This window comes from Nicotiana tabacum, chromosome 7, assembly GCF_000715075.1.
Source record: "Nicotiana tabacum cultivar K326 chromosome 7, ASM71507v2, whole genome shotgun sequence".
NCBI lineage: Eukaryota > Viridiplantae > Streptophyta > Magnoliopsida > Solanales > Solanaceae > Nicotiana > Nicotiana tabacum.
Genome location: NC_134086.1, coordinates 166,141,140 through 166,160,569, shown reverse-complemented (window position 1 = coordinate 166,160,569; position 19,430 = coordinate 166,141,140). Strand labels below are relative to the sequence as shown.

General features: G+C 34.3%; 2 protein-coding genes and 1 non-coding gene across 3 annotated transcripts; 2 read left to right on the top strand and 1 right to left on the bottom strand.

Annotated features, from left to right (window-relative positions):
* Positions 1–11,381: 11,381 nt before the first annotated feature.
* On the top strand, positions 11,382–13,223 carry LOC107810548 (transcription factor bHLH84-like). Its single transcript, XM_016635343.2, has 5 exons — positions 11,382–11,972; positions 12,053–12,325; positions 12,432–12,497; positions 12,602–12,667; positions 12,818–13,223. Exons 1-5 carry the CDS (start codon positions 11,382–11,384, stop codon positions 12,911–12,913), a joined length of 1,092 nt encoding a protein of 363 aa, XP_016490829.1. The 3' UTR covers positions 12,914–13,223.
* Positions 13,224–13,660: 437 nt separating this feature from the next.
* On the bottom strand, positions 13,661–13,734 carry TRNAV-AAC (transfer RNA valine (anticodon AAC)). Its single transcript has one exon. It is a non-coding gene; the product is annotated as a tRNA-Val (tRNA).
* A 1,231-nt stretch (positions 13,735–14,965) lies between these two features.
* LOC142162413 (uncharacterized) lies at positions 14,966–18,317 on the top strand. The gene is made up of 6 exons (XM_075218762.1): positions 14,966–15,604; positions 15,663–15,991; positions 16,106–16,334; positions 16,440–16,583; positions 16,995–17,068; positions 17,486–18,317. The coding sequence occupies exons 1-6, from the start codon at positions 14,966–14,968 to the stop codon at positions 18,315–18,317; spliced, it is 2,247 nt and encodes a 748-aa protein (XP_075074863.1).
* Positions 18,318–19,430: the final 1,113 nt, after the last annotated feature.

Here is a 19,430-nt window from a genome sequence, read left to right as displayed (position 1 = left end):
TTAGATTGTGTTAATGACTTTGAAATTGATGAAATCATGTGAAGAATATGTAGAATCTGATTTAACAAGGATATGCAAGCCTGAGATCGTTACTATCATTTCTATCAGAAACGATAGACACTTCTCTATCATGATACTGACGGAAATATGTCAAGAAATGTTTTTGATATTTTGGAAAAAGTATGTAGAGATGTTTTTAGTCTTTTCTGCAGACCTGGACTCTCACATTAATAGGAACATTCTCGTCCCAGGAGAAAACTTCTTTAGCAAAGCTTCATGCATGTTATTTGAAGGTTAAGGAATTTTTTTCTATTACTTGCATCAATAATAAACTTCCTCTTCTAGGGTGTACTTGAGCTTCAAGATTACACTCCTGATAACTGTATAATGCTCTTTTCTTGTTCAACTTTCAAAGTTTCAATCATGTCAATAATGCCTGTTTGTAACCACAAGTCAACCGAATATGACATTGAATACACAGCCAGCTTTCATATGTGCAGTTATATTTTGCTCCAGGGCTGACATGAGCCCTCTCACTGCCACTCCCCCTCCGGAGGAAAAAACAAACTGTTGAACGGGGTGGGACTGGGGGTGCCGGGATGGGGTGAGCTCTTGCAACTTAAGGGGAAGAGAGAGAAATGCGAATACAGAGAATGTCAGTAACGTGCCATACAATACAAATATGCATTATTTAGTACTTTAGTTCACTAGTTCATTCTGTAGAAGCAGGGAACTGAGAACTAAACTTTATCTGTTACAGGAAATGGATTTAATTGTTCGTTTCGTTAGTCTGGATTTTTTTTTTCTACCCCTTGAGCTATAGCTGATGCTGATACTTCATTTTCTCTACCCCTTGAGCTAGGCTATTAGGTCCCATCTTGGGGTAAGGCAGTCATTTCAATTTTCACAAGGCATCTTACCCAAGAGTTCCAGTCCAGAGCAAAAAAACTACCAATATTAACCTTACTTATAAAATGCTATCAAATTTGGTCATAAAACCCCTTTCTATTACAAAGGCCAACGCGTCCTTCTCTGCTTCTTTGCTTCTTTTCCACTTCCCAACCATTTACTATTTAGACTTCCAAAACTAGTTGACAGGCATGAGACCTCATTGTTTTTTGAAATGGTTTTGTTAGGGGGCATATAGATTAAATTCTCTAATTTAGATATACAACAATCCTCGCGGAGAATTCAGTTTTTGGTAAAAATAGCACGGTATATTCAGTTTTCGGACCGGTCATTCAAAAATAGCCAGCGTTTATGAAATCAATGAAAAATAGCCACTATTTTGCTGCAATAGAGACTGGTCCAGCATAATATATTGGAGTTCGGTGCACTTGTGTATGAACTCCAGCATATTATGCTGGACCGGTATACTTTGCTGACTCCAGTACTAGTGTACTTATGCTGGAACTCCATCATATTATGTTGGAGTTCCAGCATACTTATCCTGGAACTCCAGTATAATATGCTGTAGTTCAAACATACTTATGCTGGAACTCCAGTATAATATACTAGCGTATTTTCCGGATTTTGAACAGTGTTTTCTCTCAGATTTATCTTTACATGAAAAGTGGCTAAATTTCAATTACTTTTGAAATTGGGCTATTTTTGAACAATCAGTTGTAAATCTGGCTATTTTTTAATTTCTCCCCAGTTATTGTTGACCTTTTGTTTTAGAGCATTTGGTTCTCATCTTATATATTATTTGGGCCTTAGAATCGTTCTACTATTTGGGCCTTAGAGGATTCTTGGGTTATTATCACTTTTAGCCCGCGCCAGAAACTATTTAAATTTGGTAGCTGAAAAAACGTATAAAATTTGTATAATTTTTTTTATATAACATACAAAATGTACATATATACAAAAAAAAAAATATTTTTTCGGCTATTATTTTGAGAACGGCTATACAATATCATTTTTCAAGATTCTTGGGAGGAGAACTGTAGGAGCTCCCCCCCCCCAAAAAAAAAGAAAAAAGAAAGGAATCTTACGGAAATATCCCAAATAAGTCCTAACTACCAATCTCTACCAATGAATCATAGACATACCAAAATTAGCCACGCACAAATAAAAATTAAAGATCCAAACATATAAGCATTTTTCTCTACAAGAATCACACATAAAGATCTCTTTTATATTATTAGCGTGATCAACAATATTAGATGCAAGACGGAAAGGAAATTTCATGGATGAGGTAGCAAACAAGGTGATGAAATATTAAAAAATATATACAAGATTCCAAAAATCTAAGCAAAATTAATATTTTTTAATGGGTATGGTTTAAATTCATTGAAATATATAGATGAGTCAATATACAAAATTTGAGGAAGATTGGAGGTGATTTGGACTGATTTGGTATCACGCATGTATCTCACATATAGGTATACATGGATATACATGTAGTACACTTTTGATACAAATATGATACATATGTGATACGCAGTGTGATACACATATCATCTTTTTTCATATTCATCTTCTACTTCGAATTTTCAATTCAAACCACCTCAAAACTCTACCAAATCATCTCAAAACTGAGATGTAAACTCCATAAGATGTATCCAATCAATTCCAACAACACCCATTAAAAAGAAAGTAAAAAAGTAATATTTTTTTGGCTACAAATAATTAATTGGCTAATATTAATAATATTTTATGAATTGACTAATTTCTCTATTTTTTTTCTTCGTGAACCTATACCACTTACCCAACCAAGCAGTAGATGAGCAGCAAAGTTCCTATTTGGTGTTAAATAATCATAGGGAAAACTACCCTCTATAACCCCTCAAAATTTTAATAGCCCATGTTTTGTCCTACTTACAAAAAATGCCCATTCGGCCCAAAAGTATTGCATATAGTAACCGAAAGGAATGAGTATGACAACATAAGCACCTGTAGCTTAGTGGATAGAGCGTCTGTCTCCTAAGATGAAGGTCGAAGGTTCGACCCCTGACTGGCGCAATATATAATAATTTATTTTGCAATGTATAAATATTGTATCCTAAGTACGACAGTGTATATTGAGCCTATTTCGAGTGTGCTTGTGTATCTAAAGTGTATATATTTGTGTACCCCAAATGTATTTTGTATCGTGAATGTATAATCTGTCTGAACAATGTATCAAATGTGTATTTTCTAATATGTAAACATAGTGTATATAAATTATATACAATTTTGTATGTGTAATGTGTGCACACTGTGTATTTGGAGTGTATCATGTATTTTTGTATAATGACAGTCTTTTTTATATATATTTTGTATAGTTTCATCTATTTTGTATATATTTTGTATAGTTATATCTATTTTGTATATTTTTTGTATAGTGACAGTCTATTTTGTATATTTTTTGTATAGTGACAACCTATTGTATATAAATTGTACAATAAGAGTCTATTTTGTATATTTTACGAATAGTGACAACCTATTTTCTATGTACCTTCCACTACCTTTCTCCCTTGTACGGTTGTACCCTACCATTTTTTATGTAGTGATAGTCTTTCTTGTATATATTTTGTATTGTGACATCTATTTTGTATAGTGATATCTATTTTGTATAATGATAGTGTATTTAGTATATAAATTATATAATGATAGTCTATTTTGTATATTTTTTTGTATAAAGGCAGTCTATTTGTATATCTTGTATATAGTGACAATCATTTTTGTATATTGAATGACAACACATTTGTAATTGATGAGATGCTCTTACTGTGATTTTTAATTATTTATTATTTGTTAGTCTAGGAATTGTAACAAATGGAGTATACTCTACGGATGTTATGTTTGAACTTACATAGTATTATATAAATAAAAAATTTAGTTTCTCAAAAAAAAAATAATATACTCCACAATTCTTAAAAGGAAAGATGCAAAACAAGCAAAAACTGAAAATTGATTATTCTTTTTTGGCAACTAAAAATTTTCATTATCAATGGAGTAATGTATAGTAAAATGACCCGACATGTATAGCGATTTTTTCCCTGTATAACCATATCTTGAATAAAAATAAAATTCTATTAAGTGCATGTAATATCAATCTTACTATTGAAACTATCAAATTGAGAAAAAAAATTCCTGACAACATCTTGTCAGAAAATTAAATTCAAAAGTCTCCAACCAGTTCATCAACCAAAAGTAAATGAAAAAGTCATTAACATTTTCTAGTGGCGATCTTTTTCTTCATGAAAAGAGCTGAACTCTGATATATAATGCTTGTTGTCGATTTTTTTTAATCTCTTTTCAATAAATTCTTCCGTCGAAATTTTAGTAGTGTACTCACTTGCACGCAAAAAAGCTGAAAAAGGGAAAGGGTGTGCCGATCTTTAAGTTTTTGGCTAGCTATGATAATTAATTTTTGGCTTCAAACTGCATAATAGATTTTTGGGCTAGTGTTTGTCAAAAGTTTCAGCCGAATGGCTAAAAGTGAAATTGTCGTAGAGTGTCAATATGGACCGGTCCAGCCCACACGGCCTTGTCATTTGATGGGTTGGGCTGGATTAGCCTATCATTTTGACGGGCCTTAAAATAGTCAACGGTATAGCCAGTTTTTGGACTGGTCATTCAAAAATAACCAGCGTTTACCAAGTTAATAAAAAATAGCCACTATTTTGCTGCAGCAGAGACCGGTCCAGCAAAATATACTGGAGTTTGGTGCACCTGTGTATGAACTCCAACATATTATACTGGAATGGTATACTACTTGCTGGCTCCAATATAATATACTGGAGACTGGAGCACCGATGCTCCAAACTCCAGTATATTATGCTGGACCGATATACTTGCTGGAACTCCAGTGTATTATGTTGGAGTTCTAGTGTACTTATGATGGAACTCCATCATATTATGCTGGAGTTCCAGCATACTTATATTGGAATTCCAGTATAATATGCTGACGTATTTTCCAGGTTTTGAACAGTGTTTTCGCTCAGATTTATCTTTACATGAAAAATGGCTAAATTTCGATTACTTTTGAAACTGAGCTATTTTTGAACGACCAATTATAAATCTGGCTATTTTTGAATTTCACCCGTCAACCTAACATTACATGGGTCGTAGGTCCCCGAGGACCTCACCATTTTCTAAAAATATTTATCACATTTAAAAGTTAAGTTTTGAGTTATGACCTCCAAATATGACTTAAATTAACTTGAGCAAAGTCCTTTTCTTTGTGATAAATATTTAGCTCTTCTTTGTTTTTCCTTAGGTAAAAATACTACCTGTTCTACTTGAGCAAGTTCGGTCCTCCTAATGAACTCAAATTTATTTTATATATATGGTGGAAGAGTATTAATATGATGCATGAGAAAACGCGTAATTACACTTAAGATTGAATACAAATAATATGTGTGTATATATATATCCTAGCACAATCAATTAGTAGTTAAAAATTAAAAGTAAATTAGATTAGAAGTTGCACCCTCTCAAAAGGTAAAGAGGCCGAAAGAAACTCTGAAAAAATTTAGGGTAGCCTCGTCGCATGAGACATGAACGTCCCTTTGATCTAACACATCTTTGAAAAGTCTACTCGAATTTCCAATGAGTTTTCAGATTATAATGGTTTCTTCTTTTAATTACTGGTGTATTTTAATATGTTATATTTCTTCTATTTGAACAATTGTGGTATAAGTTAATTCCGGAATCAAAAAGATTGTACCGAGATAATTTTATCCATGGTCACTGAACTTTTGTGTTTGTGTATTTGTTATCCATTTTTTTTTTTGTTACGTAAAAATCATTCAACTTTGTGTTCATTACACAAAAGTCACTTTTCTTTCTTTTGTTACACAAAAATCATTTTACTTTGCTTTAGTTATCACAAAAGTCACATTTTTACTTAAAAAGTCTATTATGCCCTTGATATTATATAAACCTTCATATTTATGTAATACCTTCTATATTATATACTATATAATATATTTTATTTATAAATAAAATAACTTTATATTATTTTATTTATTATTTTTATAATATATTCGTATATTTAATTTTTTCTAACTTTAATTTTTAAGATATATTAGTAGCGTTATAAAATAACTTTTTTCAGCAATTCTTTTTTTGAATTTAATTGACCGACCAAAGTTATTCAGAACCTTCAAAATACCGACCACACGTTAATGGTCGCGTTTGGACGGTTATTGGCCCTTACCGACCACCTTTGATCGATTTTTTTGGACTTTTTTTCCCAAACTTCTAGTAGTATAATTTTTCAAATAACCAATTTCCAAGGTAAATCCCCAAGAAAATATCTCCAGCTAAATTTGCATGTGGAGTTACCTTCCTTCAGATTAATATATGATTTTTTCATCATTTTCTTTGTTTGTTTACTTGCGAATTTTCTCACAAAAATGTACTTGCCGATTTATTTCTCTACTAATATATATTAAAGTTACTAACAAATTTAATAACGCTATTAATATATTTGAAAATTAACGTTAAGAAAAAATTAAATATACGAATATATTATAAAAATAATAAATAAAATAATATTAAGTTATTTTATTTATAAGTAAAATACATAGTTAAAAATATATTATTTAGTATATAATATAGAAGGTATTACATAAATATGAAGGTTTATAACTTTATATAATATCAGGGGCATAATAGACTTTTCAAGTAAAAATGTGACTTTTGTGATAACTAAAGCAAAGTAAAATAATTTTAGTGTAACAAAAGAAAGAAAATTGACTTTTGTGTAGTAAACACAAAGTTGAATGATTTTTACGTAACTTTTGGATAACAAACACAAAAGTTCAATGATCATGGATAAAATTAACTCGATTGTACCAGACATGGGATAAAATAATCGGGTGAACATAAATTACCTAATATAACCAATTCTATCATACTTACATTCTAATATTACCAATCTTTTGCTGGTTATTCGTTTTTCTTTCTAAAATTCAGATGGATGACTGTTATATGCTGGTTACCAACCTTGTTTTGAACAATTCAGTAATATAATCAATAATCATCCATGCCTCCATCTCATATTCATGGCAAATTGATCGATCTTAACATACTAATAAATACAATTGTAAAAGTACAATTCGTGGTTAAAAACATAAACATGGAATTCAAAATCCATCAGATTTGTAGGTAAGAAGTGGACTGAAAAAAAATATTCCATGTGGACTAAATAAAATACCACATCAGATTTGTAGGTCAGAAGTTTCACACAAATCCAATAGAGTGAACTTTTCAAGTGATATTGGTAAAGATAAGTGACGTTTTTGTCACAAATAAAAGAAAAATGACTTTACTAACTATTTTTCAGATGTTCAGTGATCCTCTGGGTAATCGATTCCAGAATATCTATACAGAGGATAATGGGAAAACAAGTGAAAATACTCCTTTTATGAAAATAAAATATTATGATTGTGGATTGTAGTAATAATTTGTTCAAATTATTTTCAAAATTCTATTGGTCTCTTAGTAATGTTTTTTTTTTGTTGCCTTATTGGTCTCTTATCTTCCAACAAAACTTTCTTCCAGCGACTAAGGCTTTCAAATGTATTCTCAAGATAAAGAAAATAAATGATATTCCAAGATTAATAAATACAATTATTGTAAGCTTATTCATGCAAGTTGATTGATTTTTTCTATTCTGACCATTTGGAGCCTTTGGTTTGATTCAATGTGCATAACACGGAAAAAGAGTACTAAAAATCTCCAGCTCACTTGGAAATATTCATACTCGTTGGGTTTCGAAAAATTTCCCACTAAATTGTTTTTTAGAAGAGGAAGAAATAATTAATGCACTAGGTTAAAGAAACAAACTACGAACTATGGACATATTTGCAGACGTGCAGGCCACCACTCAATTTGATTTTGTTGGTTGTAGCAATTTTTGTTTTAATTCTTCTTGTTGATAGAGAAAAATAGTTTTTATTTTCGAGCATATATTTTGACTAACAGAACGAACTTCAACTAATGATAGATTTTCTCATAATTCACGCTAATTGGAACATACTTTAATTAGTAATTACTGCTAAAGTTTGTATCTTGATCAAACAATTACGTGTGAAAATGTGATAATTAATTAACCAATGGATTCATTATGTGAAAAATCACTTAGATATATTTGCGAACTAATAATTGGAAGAGGCCATATATACGTTATAATGATAATGATAATATAATGTATTTATTTCGTATTTATTTATATTTAGAAAAAGAGATGCAAACTAAAAGTTTCTTTCTTCCACGTACAAATCTAAATGTCCCATGGACTGGTTGGTCGTATAAGGTCCCCAACAGATACAAAACTCTCTTATTCTTTCCGTTTTTCCACTTCCCTTCAATCTAGAGAATTCATAATATTTTAATCAGTTAAACTCCTGCGGTGGGCTTTTCATTTAATAAAATATAGAAAACGGAAATAGTACTCGTTCATAAATGTATTATGCATGTTTTTTTTATTAGTATGATCGTAATTGGGTATGAAGGAATATTTAAGTAGATCGTGCAACGGTAGGCACCCGGCAGTCATTTTAGAAATGTAATATTCGAAAATGTTCAAAATAGGAACTTTAAACAACTGTAAAGTGTAAAGTTATTTTCGTGTGACCTATGATTCATTGGTTCTTGTCGTGAAAACAGTCAATAATAATTGCGTTAGGATCAGAGGCAGATGTAGATAGTTGATTACAGGTTCAATTAAACCCATTATTTTCCATGCGGAGCAAAAATTTATATGTAAAAATTCCTTAAAATTATAAAAATAGTAGATATGAACCCATAACTTTAAAAATATAATGAGTTCAATGTTAATATCTTAAAAATTGAACCCATAAAATATAAGTTCTGGATCTGCCTCTAGTTAGGATAAACCGTCTATATCACACCCTTGAAGTGCGACCCTTCTCGAACATATAAACGTGAGATTCTTTGTGCATCGGACCGGAAAAAAAAGGTTCAAAATTAGTGGAGGAGAAGGTCTCCGTGTAGGACTGGTGGTTCGACGCGTGTTGAAGCGTTAACACCGCCGGGAATCTCTGGGGTTGAAGTCCCAAATAAGTCATTAGTGGACGTTGTTCAAAAGATACTTTGGGTTAATGATCCTTTGATTCTCGGTATAAGTTCTAATCATTTTTTTTGGTTGAAGAGCCATGATTCAGTTTCCATCTTAATTTCAGATTAGTGCATCCCAAGAGGTAAGACAACATATATTAGTAATTTTTTTTGGGTTTTTATTCGGTGTCCGGTATCCGTATTGGGCCCAACTAAATCCGGATTCGCGCTGGAAAGTCCCATATTGGGGATAAAGCGCTCCCTAACAAAGGCAACTCCATACACAAGGTTCGAAACCAAGACTTTTGGTTAAGAATGAATGAGTATTTACCCCTCCACACACATGTACACACGCACACATCTAATGCCCTTTGGATAAAATTCGATTAAGACTGTTCTGGCGTCTTTAATTCTTTTTTAAAATTCATAACAGCTATAGTTGATATAATTTTAATTATGATTCTTTGGCATTATTTATCATATCGAGATAATGACAAGTCATAATCTGATTGATTAGCTACATTCTTATTAAAAATTCTTTACTCCGACAACATTTATAACTTAAATATCAACCAAAAAAAAAAAAAAACCTCACATTCCTAATCAGGAAAAAGATAGGTCCACCAGTTAGCCAGCTATTGTTTAGTAATTTGCAAACGTAAGCAGACATAGAATTAGGTCAGTCGATATTCTGCACCAACAACGTTGCTAGCTAGCTTATTAGATCCATTAAATTAAACTATTGACTTCACTTTAGCTATTGCAAGAAAGATTTTCCTTATTTGTATCGTTATATGTATATGTCGGAAATAACCTCTTTATGTCTTTGGTGGGGTAAGATATGCGTATACACTACTCTCCCCAGATCCTCACCTGTAAAATTTTACCGGGTTGTTGTTGTATTATCATTATATCTATGTAATCTCCTAATTCGTCTGTTTCTTATTGAAATCCTCTGCTGCATTTCACCCAAGCCAAGCAAACAGTATGTAAAAAATACATCAACCAAATAAAGGCTAATTATTTTTGTGGAATTTCTGCACCAGATCCAAGTTATCTAAAGTTTTAAAATCCGGATTAACAAAATATGCCAACTTCTCCATAATACTGGATAATTTTAGATGTGACTTGCATCATCTCAGATTTAGTAGATTATCGGATTAAGACATGTTGTTATTGGTCTATTTTCACAAGATCGCTGGCCGCTGAGTGTCATTAAAAGTCCAATTTTTAGAACTTTGTATGAAAATGTGTCCAAAAACATTTTATACGATAATGTGTCTGAAGAAGATTGTTTTGGAGGAGACAGGAGCTAAGCTGGAAGACTTTATGTCAAATACCAGATAGCATCATGATCTATGTTTTTTTTTAATGATGTCATTTTCATTTAGTTAACTCTATTATGCTTAATAAACGAATGAAAAAGACCCGCACGTAGTCCTCTAGAATGCCAGATATGATTCTGCAGTATCTATATTTCACCAGATCTCATTTCCATCTTCACCTAACTTGGTGTTTAATTAGTTGATAGTAACAGTTTATCCTTTTCTCAATGATTTGAAACTATATTCCAAATCATTGTTTAATATTGATTTCAAGTGTTTTTTTAAAAGCTTCTGAGTGGTTCTATTATGTTGTCCATAATTGCTTGAACCAAGTCTCTCTTTGTTGGTGTTGGCCCATTCTGAACAAATAATTGTTAGTTAAATGAGCTGGGGCTTATTCTAATTATTAAATTTACTCCTAATATTGCATTTTAGATGATATTCTTTCCCTTTTAGTCTGTTTCTGAAAGAATGACACGTTTCTAATATTCGAAACCTTATAACTTTAAACTTCCATTTGACTCTTAACACACTCTTATGGTCATAAAAATGTCATAACATGCTTAAGGCTGCAAAGTTCCAAGGATACTTGTGGTCTGTGGCAAAAGTCTTTAGTTGTTTCCTCAAACTTCGTGTCGTGTTAAACACTGTAATATAAAACGAAACTGATGGAGTATAGCTACCAAGCAGGGACGTATGTAGCGTCGATGCGGGACATAAATTTATGTGTAAAATCTACTAAAATTACAATAAATAGTAGATTTGAACCTATAGCTTTAAAAATATAATGAGTTCAATGCTAAAAATTTTAAAGGCTGAACCCATAAGGTTTAAATCCCGGATCCGCCTCTGTACCAGATATTAATTGAAATACAGTACCAAACAAAGTCAACATAGACATTCCTACATTTGTGTTGTTATATGGGTGGGAATATGCTTATATATATATAATTACTATATGGTATATGCCTCTAATCCCAACTATTTAAAAGCATTAACCAAATCAGCACATCTCCAACTCCTCTACTTGTCAGCAAAATTATGGAACCTGTGGGAGCCATATTGTCTGAAGGGGAATGGAGTTCCTTGAGTGGAACATGTTCTACTGAGGAAGCTGATTTCATGGCACAGTTGTTTGGTAACTGTCCAAATGAGCTACCTAACAGTTCTAACATTCGACTTCCCAATTTTTGGACAAGTCATGATCAATCAAGCATGAATGTAGGAGGATTAACTAACCAGGTTCCAATGTATAATTCTTTAGACGAGACTAAAAATACTATGTACGGTTTTTCACAAGGAAGTAGTGATAATAGTGGTGGTAGTGGCATTCATTTTCCCCATTTTCACGCGACGTTGCTGACAAATGATAGTGTTAAAGATAAAATGAGTTACCCTTCTCATCAGGTGGCTCCTAACAATGTAATCGAGGCGGATGCAATTGACTTTTTGAACAAAGAAGTATGCAATGAAAGCATAGAATCAGGTGAAAATATGCCTGAATCTGATCTTCATGGAAAAGGCTTGCAGCTAGGAAGAGAATATGATCAAATGCAAGTTCGCGAACAAGATCATAAAATGGACAGTTCATCAGAGAGCTCTAAGAAAAGATCGCGGTTGCCTGTTAATGATGTGAGTGTTAATATCTGAACTTGTAATGTTTCATCTTGTTATTAATTAGTTTCTGAATATATTTCTGATATCTAATATAGGTGCCGAAGAACAAGAGAAGCGTAAAGCCAAAGAAGAATATGAAGAGTAATGCTGATGATGAGATTGGAAATAAGGAAAACCATAGTAATGTGCTTCACAGGCAGAGCTCATTTAGTTGCTGCTCTGAAGATGAATCTAATGTTTCTAATTATGAGTTATATGGATTGGCTTCGAGCGATAACTCAAAAGGAGTTTCTGCTCCCCTCAACTCAAATGGTAAATCCAGAGCCAGTAGGGGCTCAGCAACTGATCCCCAGAGTCTATATGCAAGGGTAAGCATCAGCTGTTAGTCGCTAATAAGATTTTTTCTTGTAGTGAAAGTGTTTATTAATCTGGTACTATATGACTAAATTAGGATAATTTTTTCTCTTATTACAGAAAAGAAGAGAAAGAATTAATGAGAGATTGAGGATCTTGCAAAGTCTCGTCCCTAACGGAACAAAGGTATGTGGAGTAGTCGTACTCATTGAAACTGCATCAATAATGTTCATGTAATTAATCTGCTACGAAAATTTGAATCTGATAAGCAAGATAATCATGATATATAGGTTGATATTAGCACTATGCTTGAAGAGGCAGTCCAGTATGTCAAATTTTTGCAACTCCAAATCAAGGTAAGATATGTTTCACAAAATATTTAGGTTGCAGGTTCAATTGAGCTCATTTATTTCAGCTCAAATGCTATAATATAATAATAAATGTTGTGACATTTATTCTTAATTTATTTTCTTTAGATCCTGATTCTTTTTATTTGGATGTTGCAGCTCTTGAGCTCTGATGATCTATGGATGTATTCTCCCATTGCATACAACGGAATGGACCTTGGACTTGACCTGAAGATTGGCACTCCAAATTCATAAATTTAAACTAAAGCTCAAGGCATGGTTGTGGTATATTAGTGGATTGAGAGCATTATCATACACGTACGCGATGGCAAATTATTGCCACTTTTATAATTTGCTATTTAACCCTTAACTAAAACACTTTGGCTATTATTCTGTTATCCATGACTTACTAATCATTCTAATAATCAAAGATTTAAGTGTAATAATTTTCTCTCTGGCTGCCACCACAACATGATGGAGGTTTAGGTGTTCTATTTGTTCAGCATTGTCTCATAATGTTGGGGTTATGAAACAACAACAACAACAAACCTAGTAGTGGGGTCTGGGGAGGGTAAAATGTACGTATTCTTACCCCTATCCCTATCTCCGGAAGGGCAGAGAGGTTGTTATCAGAAAAATGGTTTAAGTTATATACATTGTCAAGATAAAGAATGTCTACACGATATATCAATGTAATTTAATGTATTACTTATATATAACAAGTAATTACTCTGTTGTCCATCTTACAATATCAAACTTTTTATGAAAAGTTACAAATTGTACATCGACTTAATCTAAAGGTGTGAAATTTATGAATTATCACTGCACAAACCGTAAAACAGTATAGAAAAAGCTGAACTTCTAGTTCACTGTCTGAAAAATCGCTACGTTTTGTTCCAAGTTCCTATGCTATTATACTATTTTGGGAGGTGTTTACAGAGTATCTGATGGTTTCTCGTGAGTTATATGCAACAAATGGGAGAAAAAAATGATGTACGCTTTTGGCTTCGACCGGACTCGAACCGGAGACCTTCAGTGTGTTAGACTGACGTGATAACCAACTACACCACGAAACCACCGTTGACTTGAATCTGCTCAAAAATATATATGTAAGAATAAATCGTCCAGTGGTCCCTTTTTTTGGGCACATTGGAAAAGAAGAAAAGTTACTAAAATCATTCATAAGCGATAACTACTTAGATCTGCCTCTTTCATGCTAGCAAATCTTCTTCATGCTTGTGACCTTCATTATGCCAAACCAGTGATCTTCTACTAACATTCTCAGGTTATAAACATTGTGACCGAGTGAATTCTAAATTTGTTCCATTTAACTGCATTTGTCCTAGTAGATATACATTTGTCCTAGTAGATATACACACAGCTTAAAAGAGCATAGATGAACGTGCTTGAACAGAGAAAATATTTTGATGTACCACAATTCCTTTCATTGTCCTAGACGGAAAATTTAATTTTGTGTCTCATACAACTGACACTAGTTGTACGAGACATTTTTTTTGTCTTACAATTTTGTGGACCCAGATTTTTTTTGGACCCAGAAGGAGCCTCACACAACTAATGTAAGTCGTGTGAGACACACAATAAAACTTCTGTCCTAGACACCTTCACATGCTTGTGTCAGAATTTACTAAAGTGGACCATTGCTAACTGCTTTATCCCCCTTCATCTGTTGACATATACAACTCCACACAGCCTCACACAACCCAAATGACAGCAGGCCCAACCCAATAGCTATACTATTTTCAGTTGTATATTACTTAGGAAGATAGCCTATTTTACATTTGTTTATATAGCCATTTTTCTGTAAGTATATATAGACTGTGGACTATTCTAGAAAGACAGATTATTCATTTTCAATAAGGGAGATCAGATATTTCTCAACTTCTCTCTCTCGTTCTCTGAGTTTTCGCCATGGGAACACTTCTTAGCTTCCGCAAAATCTCACTCCTAACATGGTATCAGAGCAGGATATGAGTTCCTGTCATCGATTATCTCCATCCGATCGTACCCGTAGAGCTTGTTGATTACAAATTTTGGTTTTATCGAAACCCTAGTTCTGATTTGGGGCTTTTCATCTCAACTATGTTATCTGGAGGGCTAATGGCGGTTCGCTCGCGATATTCCTCTGGTTTCAACCGGCATTTCTTCTTCCTCTCCGGAGTTTAGTCGACTTTGAAGGCCTTGTCTTTTTCGGACTGCGAAAAAGGACGATATTCTCTTCTTAAATTCCTAAATGCATGTTTCAATTTCTGGTAAATTCCTACTGTGATTGAGAATTTTAGATACATAATGGGTGATGAGAGTGTGAATCTCTCTAGTCAATCTGATGGTTTCGCTGTATTCACTTTAGATCCCTCGCATCCTCTTTATATTCATCCCTCAGATAGTCCCGGCACTCATCTGGTATCTCCTCCTTTCGATGGTACTGGTTTTGTTGCATGGCGTAAAAGTATGCTAGTTTCCCTTTCTGCCAAAAATAAATTGGCACTGATCGATAGTCGTCAATTTAAGCCTTCTAGTGATTCACCTTACTATCCCTACTGGGAAAGGTGCAATGATATGGTGGTTGCGTGGATCACTAATTCCCTATCTAGAGATATTGCCACCAGTATTCTAGGATATGACACTGCAAAAGAGATTTGGTCGGACATAAATGAGAGGTTTGGTCAGTCTAATGGTTCCAAATTTATTCAGATACAAAAGAAGATTGGAACTATTTCCCAGGATACCTTAGACATAGCCTCTTATTTTACCAAATTTCGTAGTCTTTCGGATGAGCTTCAGACTGCTTATGTAGGTCCCACATGCTCATGTGGTGCTCTACCAAAATTTCTTGATGAGATGAAACTGTATTGGTTCTTGGCTGGACTGAATGAGTCATATAATACTGTCAAGAGCAACATCCTCATGATCTCACCAATTCCATCAGTTAGTAAAGCTTATTCCATGTTACAACATGATGAAAGACAAAGGGAAACCTCTCCAGCCCCAAGCTTTTCTCGCTGATTCTGTCTCTTTTTCTGCCTCTGCTGCATCTTCATCATATTCACAATATCCTACTGGGCAAAGATCATTTAATCAGAAGGTTCAGTTTGAACCAAAGAAACCTAGACAGTCCATGTCATGCAGATATTGCAAAAAACTAGGTCACACTGTTGGAAAATGTTATAAACTTCATGGTTTTCCTGCTGACTTCAAGTTCACCAAAAATAAGAGATCAACATCATGTGTTCGAGTTGAGGGTACTGCTTCTACCCCACTAGGGTCACCCATGGAACATCTTCCACCTGTCAATCATGGATTCACTACTGAACAGTATCAACACCTACTTACTCTCCTAAAGTAATCACACATTTCTTCTGAAAACTCAAGTGACTCTCATTCTAGGGATAATCATGCATATGCTCACTTTGCAGGTTTGTTTTGCAGTTCTGTAGTTAACTCTGTGGATTTTCATGCCTCTGCATCTTCACAATTAAATGTTGACACTTGGATTCTAGATTCAGGGGCAACTAACCACATGACACTTCACAAACACTTTCTTCACAACCTTCAACCACTAACTAGGCCTTACTTAATTACTTTGCCAAATGGCTATAGAGTAAATGTTGTATCTATTGGATCTTTACAACTTAAGTATGATATTGTGCTACACAATGTTCTTCTTGTTCCATCATTTTAGTTCAATTTAATTTCAATATATCAAATTATTTTACAACTTTATTGTATTGCAGTTCTCACTACTTCCCATTGTTTCTTACAGGGCCCTTCTCTGAAGCGGCCACTGGGAATTGATAAAGCTGACAATGGATTGTATTTTCTTCATCTTGATGACAACCCTTTAGTTTCTCCTTTTACATTTGATGATTCATGTAATGTTTCAACTTCTGCTTCTACTGTTTCTCATGTTTTCAATTCTGCCAATCCCCTTCCCATTAGTCCCTCATGTAATCCATCTTTTGATATCAATAAAACAGATCTATTTTGGCATCAAAGAATGGGTCATATGTCTTTCAATAGAATGAAATCTATCCCTTTTATTTCCTCACAAACTTCTTCTAAACAATCTTTTATATGTCTCATTTGTCCTATGGCTAGGCAGCAAAGGATGCCATTCTCTAATAGTACTACTCACTCTACTGCTCCCTTCCAGTTGGTCCACATTGATATTTGGGGACCTTATAACACTGTCACATATAATGGTTTTAGATAGTTCCTCACTTTAGTGGATGACTACTCCAGGGTAACCTGGACTCACCTACTCTCTAGTAAAAATAATGCCGTGTCTGTGCTTAAAGCCTTTACTTCTATGGTACAGACTCATTTTCACACTTCTGTTCAGACTTCCAGGTCTGATAATGCATTTGAACTAGGTTCTAGTCTAGAGTCCAGGTCTTTATTTTCTTCCCAAGGAATCCTCCACTAGACCACTATTCCACACACACCACAATAGAATGGTGTTGTGGAAAGGAAACACAAACACCTCTTAGAAACTTCCTGAGCCCTATTATTCCAATCCAACTTGCCTGCTAGATTTTGGGGTGATTGTGTCCTTACAACTACTTATCTTATTAATAGATTTCCCTCTACTATTCTTAATAACATATCCCCCTATGAAAAACTACATGGACATTCACCCACTTATGATCATCTTAGATCTTTTGGCTGCCTTTGCTTTGCTACCTCTCCTAAATATAGTAGAGACAAATTTCAATCTAGAGCAATCTCTTCTATTTTCCTTGGCTATCCTTGTGGGAAGAAAGGCTACAAATTACTCAATTTGTCCTCTCAATCTATTTTCTACTCTAGAGATGTTATTTTTCATGAGTGTGTCATTCCCTTCTCCACTAATTCCTCTAATACTTATCGTCCATCCCCTTCTAGTTTTGTTGATGTTCCTTCACAAGGTGCATCACCTGTTGCTGCAAATTCTGCACCTTCTCCTGCTATTTCATCTCCCATTTCTCCATCTCATTCTCCCATAGTGCTGTTCCAGTATCATTACCATCATCTTCTTCTCCATCTACCTCCACCTGTACATCCTCCTCTAAGAAAGTCTCTTAGAGTATCCCATCCTCCTCTTTACCTAGCAGATTATGTTTGTTCTGCCCCTGTATCTACTGCTTCTAAAATGTCTACCACAGATTTGCACTTGCATGAGCCTCAGTACTATCAACAGGCTGCTTCTCATCCTGCTTGGCAGGAGGCCATACTAAAGGAATTTCAAGCATTAGAGGCCAATAACACCTGGGATATTGTCCCTCTTCCACCTAACAAAAAGGCTATCCCTTGCAAGTGGGTGTATAAAATCAAACAGAAATCTGATGGTTCTGTTGAAAGGTACAAGGCAAGGTTAGTCATTAGGGGTGACACTCAAAAGGAAGGAATTGATTATAATGAGACATTCTCCCCCATTGTCAAGTTTGCCACTATTAAATGTCTTCTCTCTCTTGCTGTTAAAAGAAACTGGACTATATATCAACTTGATATCAATAATGCCTTTCTCCATAGTGATCTCCATGAGGAAGTCTATATGAAGGTACCACCTGGACTGCAGGTTTCCCCTACTGATTCCTCTCCATTCCTTTTGGTTTGCAAGCTCAAAAAGTCTCTATATGGCCTCAAGCAAACCTCCACATAATGGTTTTCTCAATTGTTTGAGGCTTTGTCTACAAGAGGCTACATTTCTAGTATGAATGACTACTCACTGTTCACCAAATCTACCTCTACTTCTCTTACAGTCCTACCAGTGTATGTTGATGATATTTTACTAGCTAGGCATAATGTTATTGAATTAGACAGTGTTAAGTTATTCCTTGATCAACAATTCAAGATCAAGGATTTGGGGACAATCCACTATTTCCTTGGTTTGGAGGTCACTAAATGTCCTCAAGGCTACATCATCAGTCAACAGAACTTCACACATGACTTGCTGGCAGAGTTCAATTGCCAGAACTTTTCCCCTGTTGTGACTCCTCTTCTTGATGCTTCTGTCAAGTTGTATGTTGACATGAATGCCCCTTTGACTGATCCCAGCTCATATAGGAGAATTATTGGCAAACTCAACTTTCTCCAACATACTAGGCCTGATATATCTTTTTGTGTTCAACATCTTAGTCAGTTTCTTAAGGCTCCTCAAGTTCCTCATATGCTTGATGCTCTTCATGTGTTGAGGTATCTATCCAATGCTCCTGATTTAGGGATCCTTCTGTCTTCTTCTTTTGATGTCTCTATCAAGGCCTACTCAGATTCTGACTGGGTTGCTTGTGCTGAGTCAAGAAGGTCTGTTTCTGTTTTTTATATTACACTTGGTGGTTCCCCAATCTCTTGGAAAAGCAAAAGGCAACCCATTGTTTCATTGTCATCTGTTGAAGCTAAATACATGGCTCTTCGCAAAGTGGTTGCAGAGGTCTCTTGGTTGGTCCGTATATTGGGTGATCTTAGTCTACATATTTCTGCTCCTGTCCCCATATACTGTAACAACATTGCTGCTTTACACATTGCCAAGAATCCGGTCTTTCATGAGAGGACAAAGCATATCGAGATTAATTGTCACTATGTGCGTGAGAGTCTCAATTTTGGGTTGATTTCTTTGCATTTTGTGCCCAGTTCTGCCCAACTTGCTGATATTATGACAAAGGCTCTTCCTGGTCCTCTCTGTGAGCACGTGATTTTTGCCTTACGAAAACTACTCCAAAATAAATCAAAAAATAAAATAAATTTCTTTTACTGTGTAATTTTTGAATTTGCGTGG